Below are 20,596 nucleotides of genomic sequence, written 5' to 3' on the forward strand. Positions count from 1 at the left end.
GACTGGAGCAGTTTGTCTGCTGGAATGCAGCATGTTCAGTAGAGAGACTCTATACACTGGAGTATAAGATGAGCGGCGTTGGGAAGGAGGCGGTACGGGAGACAGGGACGCGCATCGTGACACGCGCAACGATTTTTCCCCACAAGATGCGGGGAACTGAGAATGAAGCTTGATCAAGAAGACTTGTACTGTGATTTCCCCCCTACACCATTAGCATGTCGGAGCGAGGAGCTGTTCAGCGAGCGGGAGTTGCGTCTCCCCACCTGCAGCCCTTCAAATCGGTCAGCATTTCATCAAATCGCCCGGTTCAGATGAACCTGTTTGCGACATGGGAAATCGACCGCTCGTCTCCCAGCTGTGTTCCAAGGTACGTGTGTGTGTGTGTGTGTGTGTGTGTGTGCGCGCGCGCGCGCGCGCGCGCGGAGTTACAGGTTGCAGCATTGCCGCCTTGCCACATTTTAACTCGTCATATAATGTAGGACGCCATCACTCTTTTGAAACTTCGCAGAAGTCCTTCCTTAGCCTACATGATGTACAATTTCCCCCAAACATTGTTTCAATGTTGAGTAAAGTAAAGCTCTGGACTTAAAGGAAAACTCCACCCTGGAACACATTAAATACGTTTATATTAAAATATTCTTGATGTGATTAGTAATTTTGGTACTAACTTGTTGGCTGGTCCTGAATTTTTGTTATTTCCTTGAGAAGTCCTGCTTGTGTTCCCCTCTGACGTCACAGGGGAAATGGCTAGTACAGTTACCCAGGTGAATGAATAATGCTGCTTTTGAATGGAGGTTGCAGCTTGTATTTCCCCACCTCCAGCTAGTAAAAGCCAATGAAAACACCATCTCAATCTGAAGTTCCATCTCGTCAAATTCTTCTGAACTAGTGCTGCGTTGGAGGCAAAGTTGCACCTTGTAATTCCCTGCCTACACCTAAAAACCACAGAAAACACCCCTCCTCAACTTGCAGTTTCACCTCGTCAACTTGCGGTAGTCTTCTCAACTACCCGTTGTTTCCCTGTTTTGAGTGACGTCAAAATTAAAATGCTCACAGAACTTCACATTACCACTTACAAGGAAAGTTGAATGCAGCATAATAACTGGGAAATTTCTGACATCCCAGTAGGAAAGATCAGTTTGAACAGATCTCCAACTTGTAATTCTTCTCAGAGTTGTGATTCTGTGACCACTTCAAGAAAGTGGTGCTTATAGTTACAAGAACAAGAAATAACATGATTTAAGGTTTTTAAGCAGTCTTCAGAGTTTCTGTGGACTGTATATTTGAAATCGCTAAATACTGGCTGATACTTTGAAATCCTCAGTGAAATGTCAATTCGAGATTTGAGAAGATTTTTTGATAAAACTGTTCTTTCATGTAATTTTTGGCACTTTTAACAGTGATTTAGTGCATCCATTTAAATAAATAAATAAATGAAGCACTAACCAAATGACTTCAGTTCCAGTTTTTGTAGACAGTTTACAGTGAGTATTGCTTTTATTTCTGACTTAAGATGGCTAAGTTAGCATGAACCCTCAACTGTGGGGAAATAGGTTTTTTTTCCCTCCCCCCAGAGTTCCCTGAATCCCAGGAACCCCATCCCAACCGCACCACACATGGAAAAAACCAACTAACCAAACACACATACATTGCTGTCATAGGTGACTGGCTTCTTTCTTGCTTTCTCCTTGCAAATTCATCCACCAAACCAAGTCCAGCTCTTTAACAAGCTCTTTAATGACAGCATGTTGAGTCTTCTTTCGCCATTTTTAGTTTAGTTCAGTTTTAATCTGACCCAACATCCTCTGGCTTCTCTTTTCTTTTTATTGACCCACTTAGTGTGGGTTTACAGTTATCTACATTTTCATCAAAGAGGCCAGTAATTCCCATGTGGGCCACAAGCTAATTTTCACACACTGTGTTTATTTGGCTGTGAAGTATACTTATTCACTTCACTTACAGGTCCCCATATGTACACATGTGCTGTGAGTTACCTGTACATAGTTGCTCATGGTTACATGTATAGATTACTGTAAATTAGTCTATGTAAGAGTCTATGTAACATTTATATGCTGTCTGAGTGATTCATTACTAGGGTTTACTAGAATTGAATACTAGCACTTAGTGTAACCCTTGTTTTTAGTTGTAAATCTCTTCTTCATACAATTGTTTCTGGTAAATTGATGTTGCAGCATTTGTGTCCCTGTCAGCTCCTTTATCAGCTCTATGCTTGGACTGTATTCTGCCTCTCTTTGGATAAAAGCATCTGTCAAATGAATAAGTAATGTAATGTAATATGGATCAATGTTTATGCACAAACAAGACTGCAGCTCCACAGTTTCATCCTCTCTGTTGAGATAATAAATGTAAACTTCTACATAGCAGTACCAGCATGTACTGAAGATCTGGGCTGTGTTGTGGATTTTTACTTGACATGTAGCATGGGTTACATGTTAAGTTTTAAAGAAAATACGGTGCAGTAGGTTACTCAGGCAGTCTCCTCTTAAAACATTCAACAGAAGCAACTAGACATGAGTTGCAACTGAAGCAGGTAAATGACTGACTAAAAGGAGAACAGAAAACTGTTAAAGCAGTTTGCAGCATATTTTCTGACCGACATAGAACATATCTCTGTGAATTGTGTCTAGAGGAATAGCACTCATAATTATTAATACTATCAAAATAGAGTTTTATGTACAATTTGTTAAAATGCCCCGTGGAGGGAAAAGGTGAGGTTAGTGTGACTGTAAATTTTGATACAGAGCACACATGCAAAATGAAGGAAGTTTTCCACATAAAGCATTCTTCAGTCCATATTTTAAGCCTTTCCTCCTGTATATATTTGGCAAAGCATTCTCTTCCCTATAATACTACAGCTACCAATTGTAGAGAGTGAATGCTTAAACGTGCTTCCTCTGAGATACGTGAAACCAGCCAAACGCATTTTTTGTAATTGCTGCTCATGCTGAGGCACTGGGCTGCGTAATACAGAAGAAAGCGGTATCTGCCCCCTTCTGCATGCATGAGCTCACAGCTGCCCACGATTGGCAGGGGAGAGCAAGTATACCACTCCTCCCACCCAGAGAGCATGGGTAGTTTTTATTCTCTTGGTTCCTTGTCATGGATTGCTGTAGCATCCTCAGGATTTGAAATTGCGATCTCCAGACGATAGGGCAAATACTTTTCTGTTGGGGAACATTCACGAAACAAGTTCACGTAGGTTATAGGAGCTAGAAGTTAATAAGACAGGAAAATGCAGCTTGTCATGCTACAGAAAAACCAGAAAGTCCTGTTCTGAAAACCTTTTCCTGACATTGGAAACTTCTTTCACAAATATTAATAAACATCTCTTGACAGAAAGCTTAACCATATCAAAGATTAAATGTTTTTCATCATTAAATAACAGCATATTTTTAATATATTTATTATTAGATTAGATTATATGCTCATCTGCTGTACAAGTCCCCATGAATTATTTATTACTATAGAAACAATATTGAATTATTGATTTGTTTTTCAAATGGGAATACTGTCAGAGGTGTGCTATTATAGAAAACGAATCACCAATTGGCCAATTTAACAGCATTGTATTATAAGAAACAAAAATATTTTAATAAAATATATTCTTTAAGATGTTGCAGTTCTAACCAAAAGTAGATACAGAACAAGAATGCAAAACAGTGTTCCAAAAAAACCCAAACTAATTAGACTATAGAGAATCTTGTGCAAGATCAATCAGCATAGCCATAATAATATCTTTAAGTTTTTCATTTTGTAGGTGATGCTGTAAAATCTCTGAAGTCTGTGCCATTTTTAAAAAATATTATTTAACAAATCTGCCATATTTTGTTTTGTTTTAAGCATAGAAAACAGTGAAAGTTTGCTTTAACAGCAAAAAAGTTAAAATAAGAAATAGAATATGAATAATGATATTGAGTCACTACAAAAACAGTAGAGACCTTTCCACGCTTAGTACTTAACAAGTACTACTCCTGTAGTAATGCAAATTGGTGTGTTTGTAAATTAGAATGGAATGGACCCTTACATAACAGAACAAGCTGACCTTATATATATATATATATATATATATATATATATATATATATATATATATATATATATATATATATATATATATATATAATTTTATATATTATATATATATGTGGGTGTGTGTGTTTTGGAAGGATAAAATTTCTTTTGCTAACCTTATTATTGGTCAAGTGTACTCTCTCCCAAGCCTTCTGACTCTGGAGTTATACTTCAGTGAGAGAGGGGCATTCATGTACATGAATGATCTCAGAAATCCAGGAGAGGTGGCTGTGAGCACCTCAATTTGAGAAGCCGGTTAGGCCTAGTCAAATCTGTGGCAACTGTGATGTGATGGTTAAAGTCCTTTGATGTTGGAAGACACAGGCAGGTGTAGAAGATGATATGTGGCAATGTTTGCTACTTTATATTGAAAAGCTGTTTGTTTGGGATGGTTTATGTAGGTGTCACAATCTTTCTATCTTGTAGTACTAAAATCCAGACTCATACTCCATTTCCTGACACATCCCACATCCTTACAATTTTAGCTTAGAACATTTTCTGAACATTGTGGTTCTTCTTTTGGTTCCAAGAATTTAAAATCTGCCAGGTTTCCTAGTGTTCTGAATTTTTTTTTTATGTAATATTTATAAATGTTACTGCAATGTTATTAGTTGTAGAGCACTAACATTTCTATAATATATATATTTTTTTTGTTTAACTGAGAATGATCTGTGAGCAATATTCTAATAACATTTTAATGCAAACCATAATTATATCAGATACAGGGACATCATTTTTGAAAGGTAACAAGCTAATTTTAGAAGCTGTCGAATACTTACTGAATGCTCTGACAGTGTTCTCTGTTAGCTGGGATGATGCTTACTTTTTGCCCTATAAGTGGTGTGGCAACAAAATGATGCAGAGGAAACACTCTGGTTCATGTTCTGAGGACGTGTTGAAATTGAAGATGTTCATGGCTTCAAGTCAGGTCATCTTGCATATACTTTGCTTGAAGCTGCTGAGGGTTCTTCAGGGCATTCTTCTGATTTTGTAAACACTTCACATTGCATTTGTTAGAGATCTCTCTAATTATCCAGTCTGTAAAGGTCTAAAACTGCAAAGAAAGTTATAACTGTTTCATGGTAGTATGTTGGTGAGATGTCAGATTAAATACTGTATATATTAGAGATGCACCGAAAGGAAATTTCTGTTCTGAAACCGAAAATGAATTTCATAAATAAAAACCCATTTTAAAATAGTTTTTTTGTATAATTGTATTAATATTAGACTTTTTTGAGTTTAATCAATTCACTTTACTCTGTGCTGTGCATCCATTCTTCAGCAGATGCATTCATTACCTCCAGCTCTGCCCGTTTCATTTCACGTGCACACTGCTCTTTCTTCGACATAAAAGTATTGTTCAGTAAATTGAGGCTCTAGTAATGTTGCAATGCAACCATTGGCTAGATCGAAAGTGAAATCTGAGCGCCGAGCACTGAGGGGCAAGGCGTGGCGGCATATATTTTCGGCTCATATTTTTGGCCTTTTTTCTCTTTTGGCCAAAAAACGTAAATACCATTTTCTGCGGATGACATTTCAGTGCATCCCTGGTATATTGCTAGTGTTTGGTCTGAGTCCACCATTGTTGAGTTCAAGTTGAGAGCAAGTCCTTAACCAATCGAGTCCGCGTCCAAAAGGGGCTGAGTTGGACTCAAGTCCGAGTCCTTAATGACTGAGTCCGAGTTGAGTCAGGCCGAGTCCAGAAAGTAATTAAATTGAGAAAAATTTTAAATTGCAATTGTAAACTCAACACTGAGCTGTTCAATTAATATTTTAACCTTCACAAATTGCCATTTAATATTTTTATATCATGTCATCAGCACCTCAGCTTGTTTCCTATTTTAAAAAAAGTGATCTAGAGGTATATGTAGAACTTTTTTTATATTACAAGTGTACAAATACAAATGAACCTGTTTTGTTATTGTTTCACACTATATTGTGCTCTCCATTTCGAGATGACATTTCAGTAATTGATGCCTCTCACCCACAGTTATATAGGCTGAGAGATTTTACTTTTTACATGTTTTAACATTTAGCAGCATGTCAAAACAACAAGCTTCATGCTTTATTGCTGCTTTTAATCTGTCTATGAATGACAACAAACTAATTTCTGAACACAGATCTGTTCTTGTAACTTTTTTCCATTTTAATTCCTAAAAGGGAAAAAAAATCCCTATCAGCAGGGTTTATGATATTTACATTAATAAGTACATTTCACATTTTACGTGAAATTCAAGACTGGAATCACCAGATGCTAATGTTTAGGGCTGGGCGATATGACTACAATCTTTCATAATATTTCATGATAACGATAAGTTTTCACAGGTAGGTCTATCAGTAAGAAATACTATGGAAATTGAATAATTCAATTAAATGTTAAATAAAATAGACTTCACTGTATGACATATACAGTGATTCTTATTAAATTTACTGAAGTTATTCAGTCAAATGAGTGATTGATTTTCCCTTTGTCTTTTGTTGTTTGATTAACATTCATGACCCTGACAGCAGCAGGTTTATTAGACTGCTGTCACTTTATGTAGGGATGCACCGAAATGAAAATTCTTGGCCGAAGCCGAAACCGAATATAATGAAAGACTTGGCCGAATACCGAACATGTTTTTTCGTGTTTTTTCCTTTTATTTTGCCATTTTTTTCACCATTGCATAAATTAAATAGTCAAAATGTGCTTTTTACTATTTTGTCTTTCTTTTCAAAGAAAAAAAATCAATTACAAAAACTACAATTTCAAAATATTTATTTAACACTGAACATTTTTTTTCATTCCAGCAGGCATAGGCTACCAACAAGGCACAATATAACTTTAAATAAATGAATAAATTAGTAAAATAAAAATATTTTTATGTGGTCATCTTTGAGCCCCCCTTGAATAGCCTATGTTGGGCCTATGACTGCTGAATGAATGTAACACTCTGTAGCCTACAACAAAAAGTGCATTAAAAAGTGCAAAAAATGGTTCTATTCGGTTATATATGGCTGATTATATTGGGGATATATACCGCTCGCGTCCCTGTACACCTTGCAGAGTATTATAGTAGATATAGTATAGTTAGATACGTTGTTAATGTTATGTTCTGACTATGTTTTTTTTGTATTGTGATTTGGATTTGTCTGCCTGCCCTTAAATAAATACGTTTTTACCTGCTTCTGTACTCTACTCCCTTACGTCTCGCGACGTGACGGAAACAAAACAAACGCACAGTAAACATCCGAAGATCACATAGCTCGTACACGTAGCTCGTGCATGCACGCTACGAGGGGGCCCACGCACGATGAGGGGGCCCTCATCGAGTCGTGACATTCGCGCGTCTCACTCTGGTTGCTAGGCTATTTGGTCGCGTCATCAAACACGTCATTGTTCGGTCAAATTTATTTGGCCTTTTCACTTATTCGGCCGAACACCGAAAGTGCTTTTTTTTTTTTTTTTTTTTGCAATTTTCGACTGAATAATTTCGGTTGCCGAACATTCGGTGCATCTCTAACTTTAAGACCTAATGCACAGATTCAATATACTTTATTGACACACCTCAGATTCTTCCCAACTGTTTAAATTCACTTAAGACATAACCGACTGTGTTTGCATGAATACTCGGCTATACCTGCTTTTTGACATGATGTGGTCCACCCACGTCTCATCTTCATCATTCTGGTGGATGGCAGCAGATTCTTCTCAAGAATCTCCTGGTAAAGGGCTCCATTCATCATTCTTTCAATTATATGAAGTCTGCCAGTACCATGTGATGAAAAACAGCCCCACACCATGATACTTCTACCTCCAAACTTCACGGTTGGTATAGTGTTTTAAGGGTGATGTGCAGTGCCATTTCATCTCCAAACATGGTGTGTAGTATGACAGCCAAAAAGTTAAAATTTTTCTCTCGTCTGACCAGACTACACTCTCCCAGTATTTCATAGGCTTGTCCAAACTCTTCTGACTATTCTACTCCCTGGTCAGAAATTTTGTGAGGAGCTCCTGTGCATGGTCGGTTGATGATGGAGTGATGTTGCCTCCACTTGCGGTTAATGGCCCCAATGGTGCTTACTGGAGGATTCAGAAGTTTTGAAATACGTCTGTATTTGATTCCATCAATATGTTTCGCAAAAATAAGGTTGCTAATGTCTTGGGAGAGCTCTTTGCTTTTACCCATCATTAGATGTTTCTTGTGTGACACCTTGGTAACAAAAAGCCTTTTTATAGACCATCAATTTACTAACCCAGCTGATATTAATTTGCACAGATAGGGTGTATAATTACTTACAGATTTCAGCTGGTTCCTTGCCTTACCTTGCCTTGGAGAACTGCTTTTTCTTAGCGTGTTCAATACTTTTTTCCTGTGTCATTCCACTTCATTACACATAACTTTATTTATGGACCTTAATGTTGTGAATTCTTTATATTTCCAGATTTCTTGAGTAAATACTGATGTCTGGGACGCATTTCATGTGAATATCCTCATCAGAAATGTATTTACTGAAAAAAATGTTGACGTTTTCAATACTTATTTCCCCCACTGTATGTATATAATGATTGAGTCTTTATTGGTCACATATATACATTACAGCACAGTAAAATTATTTTCTTCGCATACCCCAGCATGTCAGGAATCTGGGGTCAGAGCGCAGGGTCAGCCATGCATATATAGAAAGTAATGTCTTCACAGTAACCCTTGTATATGTTAAAAATACAGAAGATTGTTTCTGCTGCCAGAATGCTCTTATGTTCTTAGAGCAACTTTGCAACTCTCTCTCTCAGACTCCTCAGTTTGACTCTTAAGAAACTGGTGATGTTAAAGGACCTTGACCAAGACCTCACCTCAGTGGTCATTGCAGTCAAACTTCAGGTAAACCCCAGATTATTTACCTTTTCTTTTTTAATAGATTAAATTTTTTGTGGTTGTACTCGGTCTATATTTGTGTTGAAATGATTCAGTTCTTTTTTGCTTAAACTTTATTTTTATGTATTTACATACAGTAAATACGTACACAACTTTTGTTGCTAATATTTAGCTTAGTTTGCATTTCTTAAGCAACACATGCTCTACAAAATCTGCCATCAGGAATACTTTTTTAATTTAAGTAGTTCCCAAATGGCTAACTATTCACTATGTGCTCCCCTCATAGGATATAACATAATGAAGTTGTAGTGCATAGTGCACTTTTTTTTTTCTCTTTTCCCCTAGAACACCATTTGAAATTCAACCACAGAAACAGTGTGACCTAAATAAGTGCACTGAAAATGATGTACTTGTATGTTGGGATCTCACTTGAGGACACAATTTGTTTATTTTTTATTTATTTATTTTAATTCAAACATAAAGTATTTATTTGCAATCCTGTTCATACATAAAACTAGAATCTTCAGTTTCAGTAGATTTACACTTCCAGTCAAAACTTTAGACACACTAATTTTTTATTTTTACCCCCCCATTTTCGAATAACAGTAAGGTTATCAAAACGGTGGAATAACACAAATGGAACTATGGGAGTTATGTTGTGATAAAAAATCCAAAATAATTTAGTATTTTAGCATCTTCAAAGTAGACACCCTTTTCCAGATGACTACATTTCCAGAAATGTATTGTTGGCATTTTCTCAACCACTTTCTTGAGGAATCACCCTTAGATGCTTTTTAAACAGTATTAAAGGAGTTCCCACCTATGCTGGAGAAATTACTGGCTGCTTTTCTGAATATTTTGCATCCATTAAAAAATATTTTTTTGTAAATAAAATGTTACTTTTCTAATGAAAGAAATTAAAATGTTGGCACATTTATATTATATATTATATACAACAGTGATTTCAAACATTTAATCATACACCTTCAGATCAAAAGATTTTTAAGATCATGAGAAACATTTCTGCTAAGTGTCTCCAAACTTTTGACTGGTAGTGTACATTAGACATAACACAGACTATCATAAACATTTGAATGTGGAAATTTGCCTTCTAACATGTAAAATGTACAAAAATTCAAATGGAATATTGAATAGTTAAATCCATTCTGTCATTCCTAACAACAGTAATGCAGCATCCCACTGAAGGTACCACCTCAAAATCTTAAGGCACTAACTCATTACTTAATGCATGACCTTGCAGGGATCAAAGCGGATTCTGCGCTCTAATGAAATCCTTCTGCCATCTCCTGGGCTCACAGAGACAGATTTACAGCTCACTTTCTCCCTTCAGGTTTGTTCTAGTGCGTCTTTGTGTGTTTGTATCAATCGGTCACTTTTCTTTGTCATTTTGCAGGTATGTTTATGTTTTTGTTAGACAACAATTTTTGTAACATTTCTTAACATTTTTTTCCTTATTTATTCCAAAAGTATCCACATTTTTTGAAGAGAGATGCCAACAGGCTGCAGATCATGCTCCAGCGAAGGAAAAGGTACAAGAATCGTACAATCCTGGGCTACAAGACACTAGCAGTGGGCCTAATTAATATGGCAGAGGTGAGCAATATTATCACAGTCTACTGTAAACATTAGCTACTATATTAGCAAAAAGGCTACTACAAAAAATACTACAGTCAACACACTTCACTAAGTTTATTCACAAAATTACCATCCCTAATAGCTAGCTGGCTAGTTAACAGCTATTACCTTGCATTTGTTGTCAATACAAATTTTACCGTTTCGATTTAGTCAGTCAGGTTTTAAATACCTAGGTATCAACGTGACACGTTCTTTATCTAATCTTTTATCAGCTAGCTTCACTCCCCTTATCTCAAAGGTTAAATCTAACATTCAGATTTGGGGTAACTTACCCCTTTCTCTAATTGGCAGGATCAATGTCGTCAAAATGAATATATTACCAAAGTTTCTTTTCTTGTTCCAGCAAGTGCCTCTTTCTCTGCCAAAATCATTCTTCGATTCATTGGATAAGATAATTAGTACATTTATTTGCGGAGGGAAGCCACCAAGGGTTAGTAAATCTTTATTGCAGAAATGTAGACTTAGTGGAGGACCTGCATTACCCAATTTTCAATTCTATTACTGGGCTGCGCACATTCATAAACTTTGCTACTGGGTTGAATCTCCTGGATCTTCTTGGTCTAAATGGGAACTATCTTCTTGTAGGGAATCCTCTTTACCTGCTTTGCTTTACTCCTCTTTACCTACAAACTCTCCCTATATACTGATAATCTAGTTGTCCTCAACACACTTATGACTTGGTATAAATTTAGACGGCACTTTAAATTTGTAGGTGTATCCTCTTTGGGTCCTTTAGTCAACAACCATCTATTTCCTCCATCGTGTTTGGACTCCACATTTTCAGTATGGTATGACAAGGGTATTAAACAAGTTAGAGATTTGTATGCCGATGGCGTGTTTGATAGCTTTGCCAATCTGGCATCCACTTATGACCTCCCTGTGACGCATTTTTTTCGGTATTTTCAAATTCGGAATTTCGTTTCTAGATGTTTTCCTGATTTCCCCTCTGCGCCTCCTGAACAGGCTTGGGAAAGCTGTTTTCAAACAATCCACATCAGAGAGGAATGATTTCTAGGATTTATGATTTTATTCTGGCGCTAGGTAGTGAGTCGAGTAACAAAATTAGGAATGCGTGGGAAACGGAGTTAGGAGTACAGATAAGCGAGGAGTGTTGGGAACGTGCTATAGGGAGGGTACAGTCTACCACTTCTTGTGCTCGTCTTGGACTTATACAGATCAGAGTTTTAAACAGAGTCCACCTGTCCAAGTCGAGACTTTCTGTGATGTATCCGGACGTAGAGGACAAGTGTGATAAATGCCATGGCTCTGCTGCCATCTTGGCCATATGTTTTTCTTCTGCCCTGATCTCCATGGTTTTTGGTCTGGTTTTTTTACCATCATGTCCACTATTCTTAGGGTAGATTTAAAGCCTTGCCCATTGATTGCTGTATTTGGGATTCCTGATGACTCAGTTCCATTGAGCTCGATACAAAAGGATGTTATTGCTTTCACATCCCTTATAGCAAGATGTTCCCTACTGTTGCATTGGAAGTCTGCTAAATACCCATGTATCTCCCAGAGGCTAAAGGATATGATGTGTTTTTTCTAAAACTTGAGAAAATAAGGTATACGATGAAGGGTTGTACGGACAAGTTTTTTTATAAATGGCATCCCTTTATCGTATACTTTATGGAGTTACAGACACTTCCCACTTAAATTTTTGTGCCTGTTGTTGGGTCTTACAATATCTATATAACCAGCGATAGTTATTGGGTAGCCATGATGAGGCGGGGGGCAGGTTTACTTTTAATTTTGTTTTCCTTTGTTAGTATAAAAAGAAAAAAACCTGTGAATGTTTACTGCTGTGTGTTGCTCAATTTGTTTTTGTTTTTTTTCTTCTCAATGGAATATTTGGGAAAGGGAGGGGAGGAGAGAAGAAAAATGGTGATGTTCAGCAGACATGTTTGGTAGACGTGTTCAGCAGAAATGTTTAGTTCAGCAGAAATGTCCAGCAGAAATGTCCAGCAGTTCAATAAAAATGAAACTGGAGAGTCAATACAAATGAAATGGAGTCTTTGCACTGTGGTATTCTCAATGATTTATATAACACTATCCAAACCTTTTAAAATAAATTACAACAACAAAGTTTTGTCCATAATCGGGTAAATTAGCTAGCTGTTTAGCTAGTCATTAAGCTAACTGCTAATAAACTAGCTCTCATTTCGCACAGGTAGACACAAGTGGGATTTCACTGTCTCATTTTGCAATTCATATTCTTAGTGTTAGCCAAACTTATTAAAACGTCCCATACCAGTTAACAAAATTTTATTCACTAACAGTAGTCAGTTTTTTTATTTTATTTTATTTTATTTTATTTATTTATTTTTTATAAAGGTCATGAGAAGGTTTTAAGTTGAAATGTGTTTCAATAGAAAAGATGTTTCAATAAACTTGCACATGTAAAGTAGACTAATTAAAATCTGGAAATTTGCCTTATAATATGTACATTTTCTGGTATTTGAACACTGAAATTCATCCTGACCATCCTAAAAGATACATATGCATCATCTTTTATATTTAAATTTTTTGTATGTCTGTCTGGCAAAAGGTGATGCAGCATCCCACTGAAGGTGCTCAGGTATTGCGTCTGCATACTAAAATAAAGGACATGGCCGTGCCCGTAGCTGAGATCAGGGTTTACTCAATGTCCAGTCAACCTATAGACCCAGAAGGACCAAAGGCCAAACTGTCTGGTAAGGGAGTTTCACCTTCATGCAGATGTAAATGTAAAACTATTAAGAATAATAATGTTACATTGCTGGCTTTGGGTAAGCTTGTGTGATAAAATAATTTAATTGACTATATGTAAATGTGGTCATACCAAGTCTGCATAATATTTTTTAATCCTTCACCATATTTCAATTTCAAAAGCTGATGGATTCTAATCTATTTATGCTATATGCATTTGTGTATATATTATATACATATGTAATATATTATATGCGCCCTATATAGATCGATCCCCTGATATTGATAACTACTCTGAGGAGGAGGAAGAGAGCTACTCATCTGAGCAGGACGGCAGTGATGACCCATTACATGGACAGGTTAGAAAAAAAGAGATGAAAAATATGTAAAACGAGGTAATAGGGTCCGGTTTAAAGTACACCTGTATGTTTATTTCAAAACAGTAAAAGTATGCATTCACAATTTTAAAAAAACCCTACTTATCAAAAACCTGCTAAAATTTCCTCGGAACATCCCTACCCCCTCATTTTTAAAAATACCACGGTCTCTGAATATGCATACGCAATTTGGATGATGAGATAAGTTAGCTAGTCGGCAAGCTAATAAACTGCTAATATTCAAGCTTGTATTTATCTCAGTATAATTGAAGTTGTTATAGGTTGAACATTTTTTGGTTTGCATTGTCATGTTCTTAGTGGTAATAAAACCTATTAAAATATACCATAACAATTAAAATCATGAGATTATTAGTGAAATTATGGAGACCAAACCTATTTTATTCTCCTTTGGCAGTACCTTTATGACGATGAGGATGAAGTAAGGAAGAAGAAGCCACGTCGTAAACTTACCTCTGCTGCTTCCATTACAAGAGCTAATGTGAGTTAAAGGAGCAGGTTACTGTTTCTGGCTCTAGATGGCCTTTTTATGCTTGTTTACAGTCAGCTTTCACCTGCTTAATGTTAATCTTATCTAAGACAAACAACTACAAAGCTGTTCGCTGAACACCCATCTATTACAGCTTGGGAAACATGCCCATCAGCGTTTGTTTCTCTACTTGAAGGGCTCCATTTCTTCAAATTGACTCTAATCCCAGGGAACAGGCCTATGTGTTTATGATAGCCTAAGGTCCCTGTTGGCCTTTCAGCAGAGCCTGATCATTCGAATGGCTAGAGTGCTTTGAAATGTGCTGAGACATAAGGAGGTCAATATGTACTGACTGTGTTGAAGTGCGAGGTTGGGATATCTCTCTTCACATGCTTGTATCAGCTTGCTGTTTTGATTATCTGCATGATCTGTCTACTAGCTGGTGATGTGCTGGATTGTGTGCCAATTCTGTAAGCATTCTGCCTGTTACTGTTCTTTATCCTCCTCCTCTGCTCGCTGCTATTTTTGCTGCTTGTGTCCTACAGCCTAATTCGTGTGGAATTGCTTTTCCCACTTTTCTGCCTGACGTAAAGTCTTTTATGTTCAGCAGCCTAACATCAAGCAGAAATTTGTGGCACTGCTGAAAAGGTTCAAGGTTTCTGATGAGGTAAACCCATATTAATCTTACTCCATGCCCCTCTCTGTGTCTCTTTCTCCATTTCCTGTACTATCCTCTACCCAACTTGGTCATTTGTTGTGTATGAGATTTGTTCGTCCCTAAACATGAGACTTGCAAATCTTTATTGGAAATCTTTATCACACATCTGTACAATCATTGCCTTTATTCAGTGGTTTTTTTTTGTGGAGTTTGCATGGCAATGTTTGATTGCTGATGTGGTATGTGTAGGTGGGATTTGGCCTGGACCATGTGTCTCAGGAGCAGATTCGTGATGTAGAGGAAGACCTGGATGAGCTGTACAACAGTCTGGAGATGTACAACCCCAGTGACAGTGGACCAGACATGGAGGAGACCGACAGTGTCCTCAGCATGCCCAAGCCCAAACTCCCGTAACATCCAATAACACTCTTAAATGCACACTCAGACTTAAGTGAACACTTATTGCAGCTTAATCAAGAAGACAATCCAGACATCATGCTGCATTGGCAGAGAATAAAAGAACAAAAGAACAGTAAAGCCTATACAAATAAAATTTAATTAAAGCCATACAACATAAAAACCTTGACAGTAGGAATACCCCATACATCACACAGGCCTTGCAATAGTTTAGGAAGAATAGAGGATTAAAACTGAACAGATGGTGATGAAATGGTGCAGTTAAAGGCATTCAGGTATATAAAATGAGATTATAGAAAACAAAGAATGTTATCAGACATAAGGTGTGATATAACATTCACTGGTTCTGATGTATGATACTTTTGTTCACCTTCATGGTCAATTGGACAACGTGGGGAAGAGAAAGTTTTGTCAAACTCATAATAACAGAGGCATGGGATTGTGATACAGACTGATGAGGTTACTTTGAAAGTACAAAGTGCTAAATGTAAGTGCAATTGTCGAATCACCCTATTAATGTGAGATTGTTGAAAATGGAATCTCACTGACTGACCAAGCAGTTATCTTAACCTCAACCCTTAGTAAACCACACCCACACTACTTCACAGCTCCGAGAAGTCTTATGTAACAAGAATCTACTAAAGCTGTTGTACAAATCTTATACAAGTATTTTTCTAGATGATCCCTTGTGAGGCCCCTGCACTATGTGGAGGTGTAACTTATACCATGATCAGAGTACAGTTTTGCTTTTGTGTCCAAAGTCAAAGATAAAAATACCAATCACAGGCTTCTCAGAAGTGTCTGTTGCGTTACACATTATTCCACTGCCTCTGACTGAGCATCCATTTTCTATGTCTTTGTGTGTGTGTGTGTGTGTGTGTGTGTGTATGTCTGTGTCTGTCTGTCTGTTTAGGCCATTCTTCGAAGCTATGTCTCAATCCAGCTCTCACAATGAGTTTGGCAGTCTGAACAGCAGATGTTCTCTAGGCAGAGACACACTGAATCCCGTAAGTGTTATATTTAGGGAGGATAACAGCAAATCTCACCTCTAAATTTATATCAGGTTTTCTTTCATTATAGGTCAATATTTCCATTGCTTTATCTATCCATCCTTCCAAATCTTCAACTATTATCCACCCAACTATATATCCTCCATCTATCAACTATCTACTGATCTATTTGTTCATCCATCCATCCACCCATCCATCCATCCCTCAAAAATGATGGAATCACCACACTCTGAGGATGTTCACCTGGATTTTTACTTCGTAGCAAATGAACGAATCCCAGATATGATGCACAACAATTTTTGTTTAATAGCTGAACATTCTGGCTTCGTGAAACATACCACAAAGAAATTAAATTGTTTTAATTAATGGCATTTTTTTTCCAGATCAAGTAGAGGAAAAAAAAATTATGGAATCACTGCATGTTGAGGAATAAAATATGGAATCCTCTATAAAAAAAAAATATCACAATTAGTACTTTGTTACAAGTTTTTATAACGGCCTGAATTCTTTGAGGCATGGACTTCACTAATGAAAAACAATATTCTCCATTAAACTGGTTCAAACTTTCTCAAATAGCGGTTGAAAGATCAGCTGTGCAGGATGGCGCCTTGTCATGGACCAGTTTTTTTATTTCCACCATAAATTTTCAATGGGATTGAGATCCGGACTGTTTGCTGGTCATGTAATCGAGTTGATTTGCCTTTCCTGAAGAAATGCTTTAACACTCTTTGCTCTGTGGCAAAATGCATTGTCATCCTGAAAAATGACTTCATCATCCCCAGACCTATTTTCTATCGATGAGAAAAGTGTCCAAAATTTAAATGTACACCTGTCAAAAGACAAAAGTTCCAGCATCATCTCCTTAGCCAATGCAGATTTGTGATTCATCACTGAATATCACTTTCATCCAATCATCCACACTCCATGAATGCTTCTCTTTATCCCACTGTAAACTTGTTTTCTTCTGTTTACGTGTTAGTGCTGGTTTTCATTTAGATTTTCTGTATGTAAATCCCATTTCATTCAAAATTAAGAATTTCATTCATTTGTTTTTCATTTGTTTTGCTGTGTATTTTCTATTTTCAAGGCATATCGCTTTGAGTTTTCTATCCTGACGCTTTGCCATCTTCAATGTTCTACCTGTATATTTTCCTTTCATTTTTTTCAACTTTCTCATTTTGTTTATACTTGCACCAAATTTAGACACAGCTCACTGGGAACAACCAACATCTTTTGCCATACTCTGTGTTGGATTTTCTTCTTGAAGGAGTTTTATAATCATTTTCATTGGTTCAATTGACAACTCTCTTGTTGAGGCCATGTTTCCTTTCAGTAAGTCCCAGGTTAAGGTCTGTAAGCACTAATTGCATTTTAGACTTGTGCTGGAATTTGTTTTAGACATGCAAATTACAAGGTGATTAAATATTTTTTTTCCTCAACATTGAATGATTCCATATTTTTTTTCCTCTACTTGATCTGGAAAAAAATATGCCAGTAATTAAAATAATTTCATTTAACTTTGAAATAGGTTTCACAAACCAGAATGTTCAGCTATTAAACAAAAATTTGTGTCAGATTTGTTTTGTTTATTTGCCACAAAGCAAAAAAGCCAGGTGAGCATCCTCTAGGTGTGATGATTCCATAATTTTTACCAGGGGTTGTATCTGTCTGCTACCCTTCATTCATTTATCTTTCATTCATTCATCCAACCAACACCTCATCCATTCATGTCCATTTATCTAACAGCCATTCATCCCTCCCTTTATCCCTGCAAGTATCCATCCATCCATTTGTTATCCATCCATCCATGCATCCATTTGTTATCCATCTACTATTTATCAGTCTGTCCAACTATCCAACATTCCATCTACACCGCCAACAACTATCTATCCATTTATCAATCTAATCCTCCAACTATCTGTCTGTTACCCTTCATCCATTTGATCTTTTATTCAAGCATCCAACCAACTATCCGTTTATCTATCCATTCATCCCTCCCTCTCAACTATCCATCCATCTAACATTTAACCCTCCATCCATTCAAAATTTTACTCGCTTATACAACTATCTATTCATCCATCCACACTTCCAACTAAGTAGCTATCTAGCATTCATTAATTTATTCATACCTACAACTAACTCTTTAACTATCTGTCCATTCATACTTTCAGTTATGTACCCATCCAAAAATCAAAAATTTAAATCAAAATATGTCCATCTCTCCAAAAGCAGGGGGAACAGACTGCATCAAGTAAAATTCAGCGCTCCAGTAGTGCACACCTGGATGACGCCTTCTCTGAAACAGACACAGTGGTGGGATCATAACCTTTTCATCCCTCTTTCCTTTTATGGCTGTCCTTTGTCGTTTTTAACTTCTACTTCTGTTTAGTCTGTCTTTTGGACCATGTGTCGTATAGCTGGTAAGTAATGTGTATTTGGTACTGTAGGAGCTGAATGAGGTGGAGGTTTTGAGCGATGGAACCCCCAGCATCACTGTTTCTGTGGCAGAGAGACCACGAACCCCACAGAGGAGCAGCAGCCAGACCATGCCCTCCCCAAGGCTGGTACCACACACACACACACACACACACACACACACACACACACACACAAATGCACTGTATAATACCTCCTGTGTGACATACTACTGTAACTCGTTCCCAGGTTAGATGGTGGTCACACTCCTAAGCATAAGCGAGGAACACCCATGAAAGAGAGGCAGCTGTCTAAACCTCTCAGCGAGCGGACGAACAGCTCAGACAGTGAGCGCTCACCTGAGCTCAGCCTCACTCCACAGGTGAGCTCATTCCCCTCCTCACATGGATTAAAGTTCTCGATGGATTATCACAGAGGTGATGCATGCAAACGGTCTTTTTCAGTATGTTATCTGTTGACATGCCTACTTATGTTATCAATCTTGCGTTCTTCATTGTGACAGAAGAATAAAAATAAAGTATTTTTTATCAATAACTGATAATGACTTTTTACATATTGTGGAAGTATGAAAGTTAGAGATGGATAATATTCAGAAATCTAAACACATTGCAAGCAAAATCAGAATTTTGCCTGTGGTGCTTTAGTTAAATTCACAATTCAAACAAAACCATTACGTTAATGTGTTGTTGTTTTTTTTAATGTGATATGGGGTTTAATGGCAAAAGTGATAATTACATTTATAGAAAATTTTCTTTTCTTCACATAATACTTTGAATCAAAACATGTTGCTTTAAACAAATGGATATTTTGCATGCTAAATTTAAACACAAGAAATGAATCAAATTACTTTATTTAGATATACAGCATACATATTTAGGATTATTATTATTATTATTATTATTATTATTATTATTATTATTATTATTATTGGCTGACATTAGCTATGTACATAGTTGATGATTGATTAATTGAGGAAGTTAAAAAGGTGATCACATTTAATCATGTAGCCCTGTTTTGTATTCTATTATTAATATATTCTGTAAAATAATATGTATATGTTAAAGTATGATTATATATTTGACTTATTAATAAATATTATATATTTGTTCATTAAGAATTTATTTTCACTTTAAACTGTGCGTTCCTTCACTGTGCCAAAGAATCTCGCTAAAGCGCTGCAGAATAAACAGCACTGGAGGGTCCACAGTAAACATGGTGATTCATTTGGGCTGTGGATTTGAGCGCGGGACACTCTGAGTGGGTGTGCTAGGAGCAGAGATGCAGAGCGTGGAGCAGAGTGGGCGCTCAATCTGCTTATATAACAGCACATTGGCTCTGCAGTGAGTCAGTAATTGGCTAACATTGCCACTATTGTTGCACAGAAATATCCAAATGCCTCTCTGGCGTGTATGATGTTTGTCAGGGTGAAGTGCTATGTTTTAATTCCCACTGTGGTGGTGTGCCTGATGTGTTTGTCAATTTGTCAGCTATAAATATATAAATAGCAGCATTTGGAATGTTGAATGTTGTTTTCTGCATTCATAAAACTGCCTTGTAACGGTGCATGTTTGAAACTGTCAGCAGGTTTAGCCGACAAACCAGTATCAGCAGAATCATCCTGCTCTGTCAGTGCTGTGTGTGCTTAGTCTAAAGAAACTGAACTCTCCTTTTCTCTTTCGAATATGTGTAGATGCCAAGGAAGATAGTGTATGACCAGCTGAACCAGATCCTGGTGTCTGACACGACCCTGCCCGACAGTCTCATCCTCATTAATAGCAGTGACTGGCAAGGACAGGTAGTGACTAAATACTGTGTCTCAGAACTAGCTAATAAGATTTTCTATGGCGTCTTATGTTTAAACCAAACAAACCAATGATTTTCTCAGCATTATACCTTTTAGAAATGTGTATAGATAGGCA

At 37.0% G+C, this 20,596-nt stretch overlaps 1 protein-coding gene across 5 annotated transcripts in view; it reads left to right on the top strand.

Annotated features, from left to right (window-relative positions):
• The window catches only part of pacs1a (phosphofurin acidic cluster sorting protein 1a), a 29,172-nt gene continuing 8,576 nt past the window's right edge, over positions 1-20,596 (top strand). For 2 of the 5 annotated variants that reach the window (XM_053649139.1, XM_053649143.1), the window contains exons 1-14: positions 1-367; positions 8,867-8,954; positions 10,210-10,299; positions 10,437-10,562; positions 13,153-13,297; positions 13,560-13,651; positions 14,085-14,168; positions 14,764-14,823; positions 15,064-15,224; positions 16,145-16,238; positions 18,471-18,554; positions 18,689-18,801; positions 18,906-19,038; positions 20,368-20,472. In XM_053649139.1, coding sequence (XP_053505114.1) covers positions 216-367; positions 8,867-8,954; positions 10,210-10,299; positions 10,437-10,562; positions 13,153-13,297; positions 13,560-13,651; positions 14,085-14,168; positions 14,764-14,823; positions 15,064-15,224; positions 16,145-16,238; positions 18,471-18,554; positions 18,689-18,801; positions 18,906-19,038; positions 20,368-20,472 — 1,527 coding nt within the window. In that variant the 5' untranslated portion in view covers positions 1-215. The remainder of the gene's footprint in view (positions 368-8,866; positions 8,955-10,209; positions 10,300-10,436; positions 10,563-13,152; positions 13,298-13,559; positions 13,652-14,084; positions 14,169-14,763; positions 14,824-15,063; positions 15,225-16,144; positions 16,239-18,470; positions 18,555-18,688; positions 18,802-18,905; positions 19,039-20,367; positions 20,473-20,596) is intronic. The other 3 variants (XM_053649140.1, XM_053649142.1, XM_053649141.1) reach the window with 3 other exon arrangements.

The sequence above is a fragment of the Ictalurus furcatus genome, chromosome 18 (assembly GCF_023375685.1).
Source record: "Ictalurus furcatus strain D&B chromosome 18, Billie_1.0, whole genome shotgun sequence".
Classification (NCBI taxonomy): domain Eukaryota; kingdom Metazoa; phylum Chordata; class Actinopteri; order Siluriformes; family Ictaluridae; genus Ictalurus; species Ictalurus furcatus.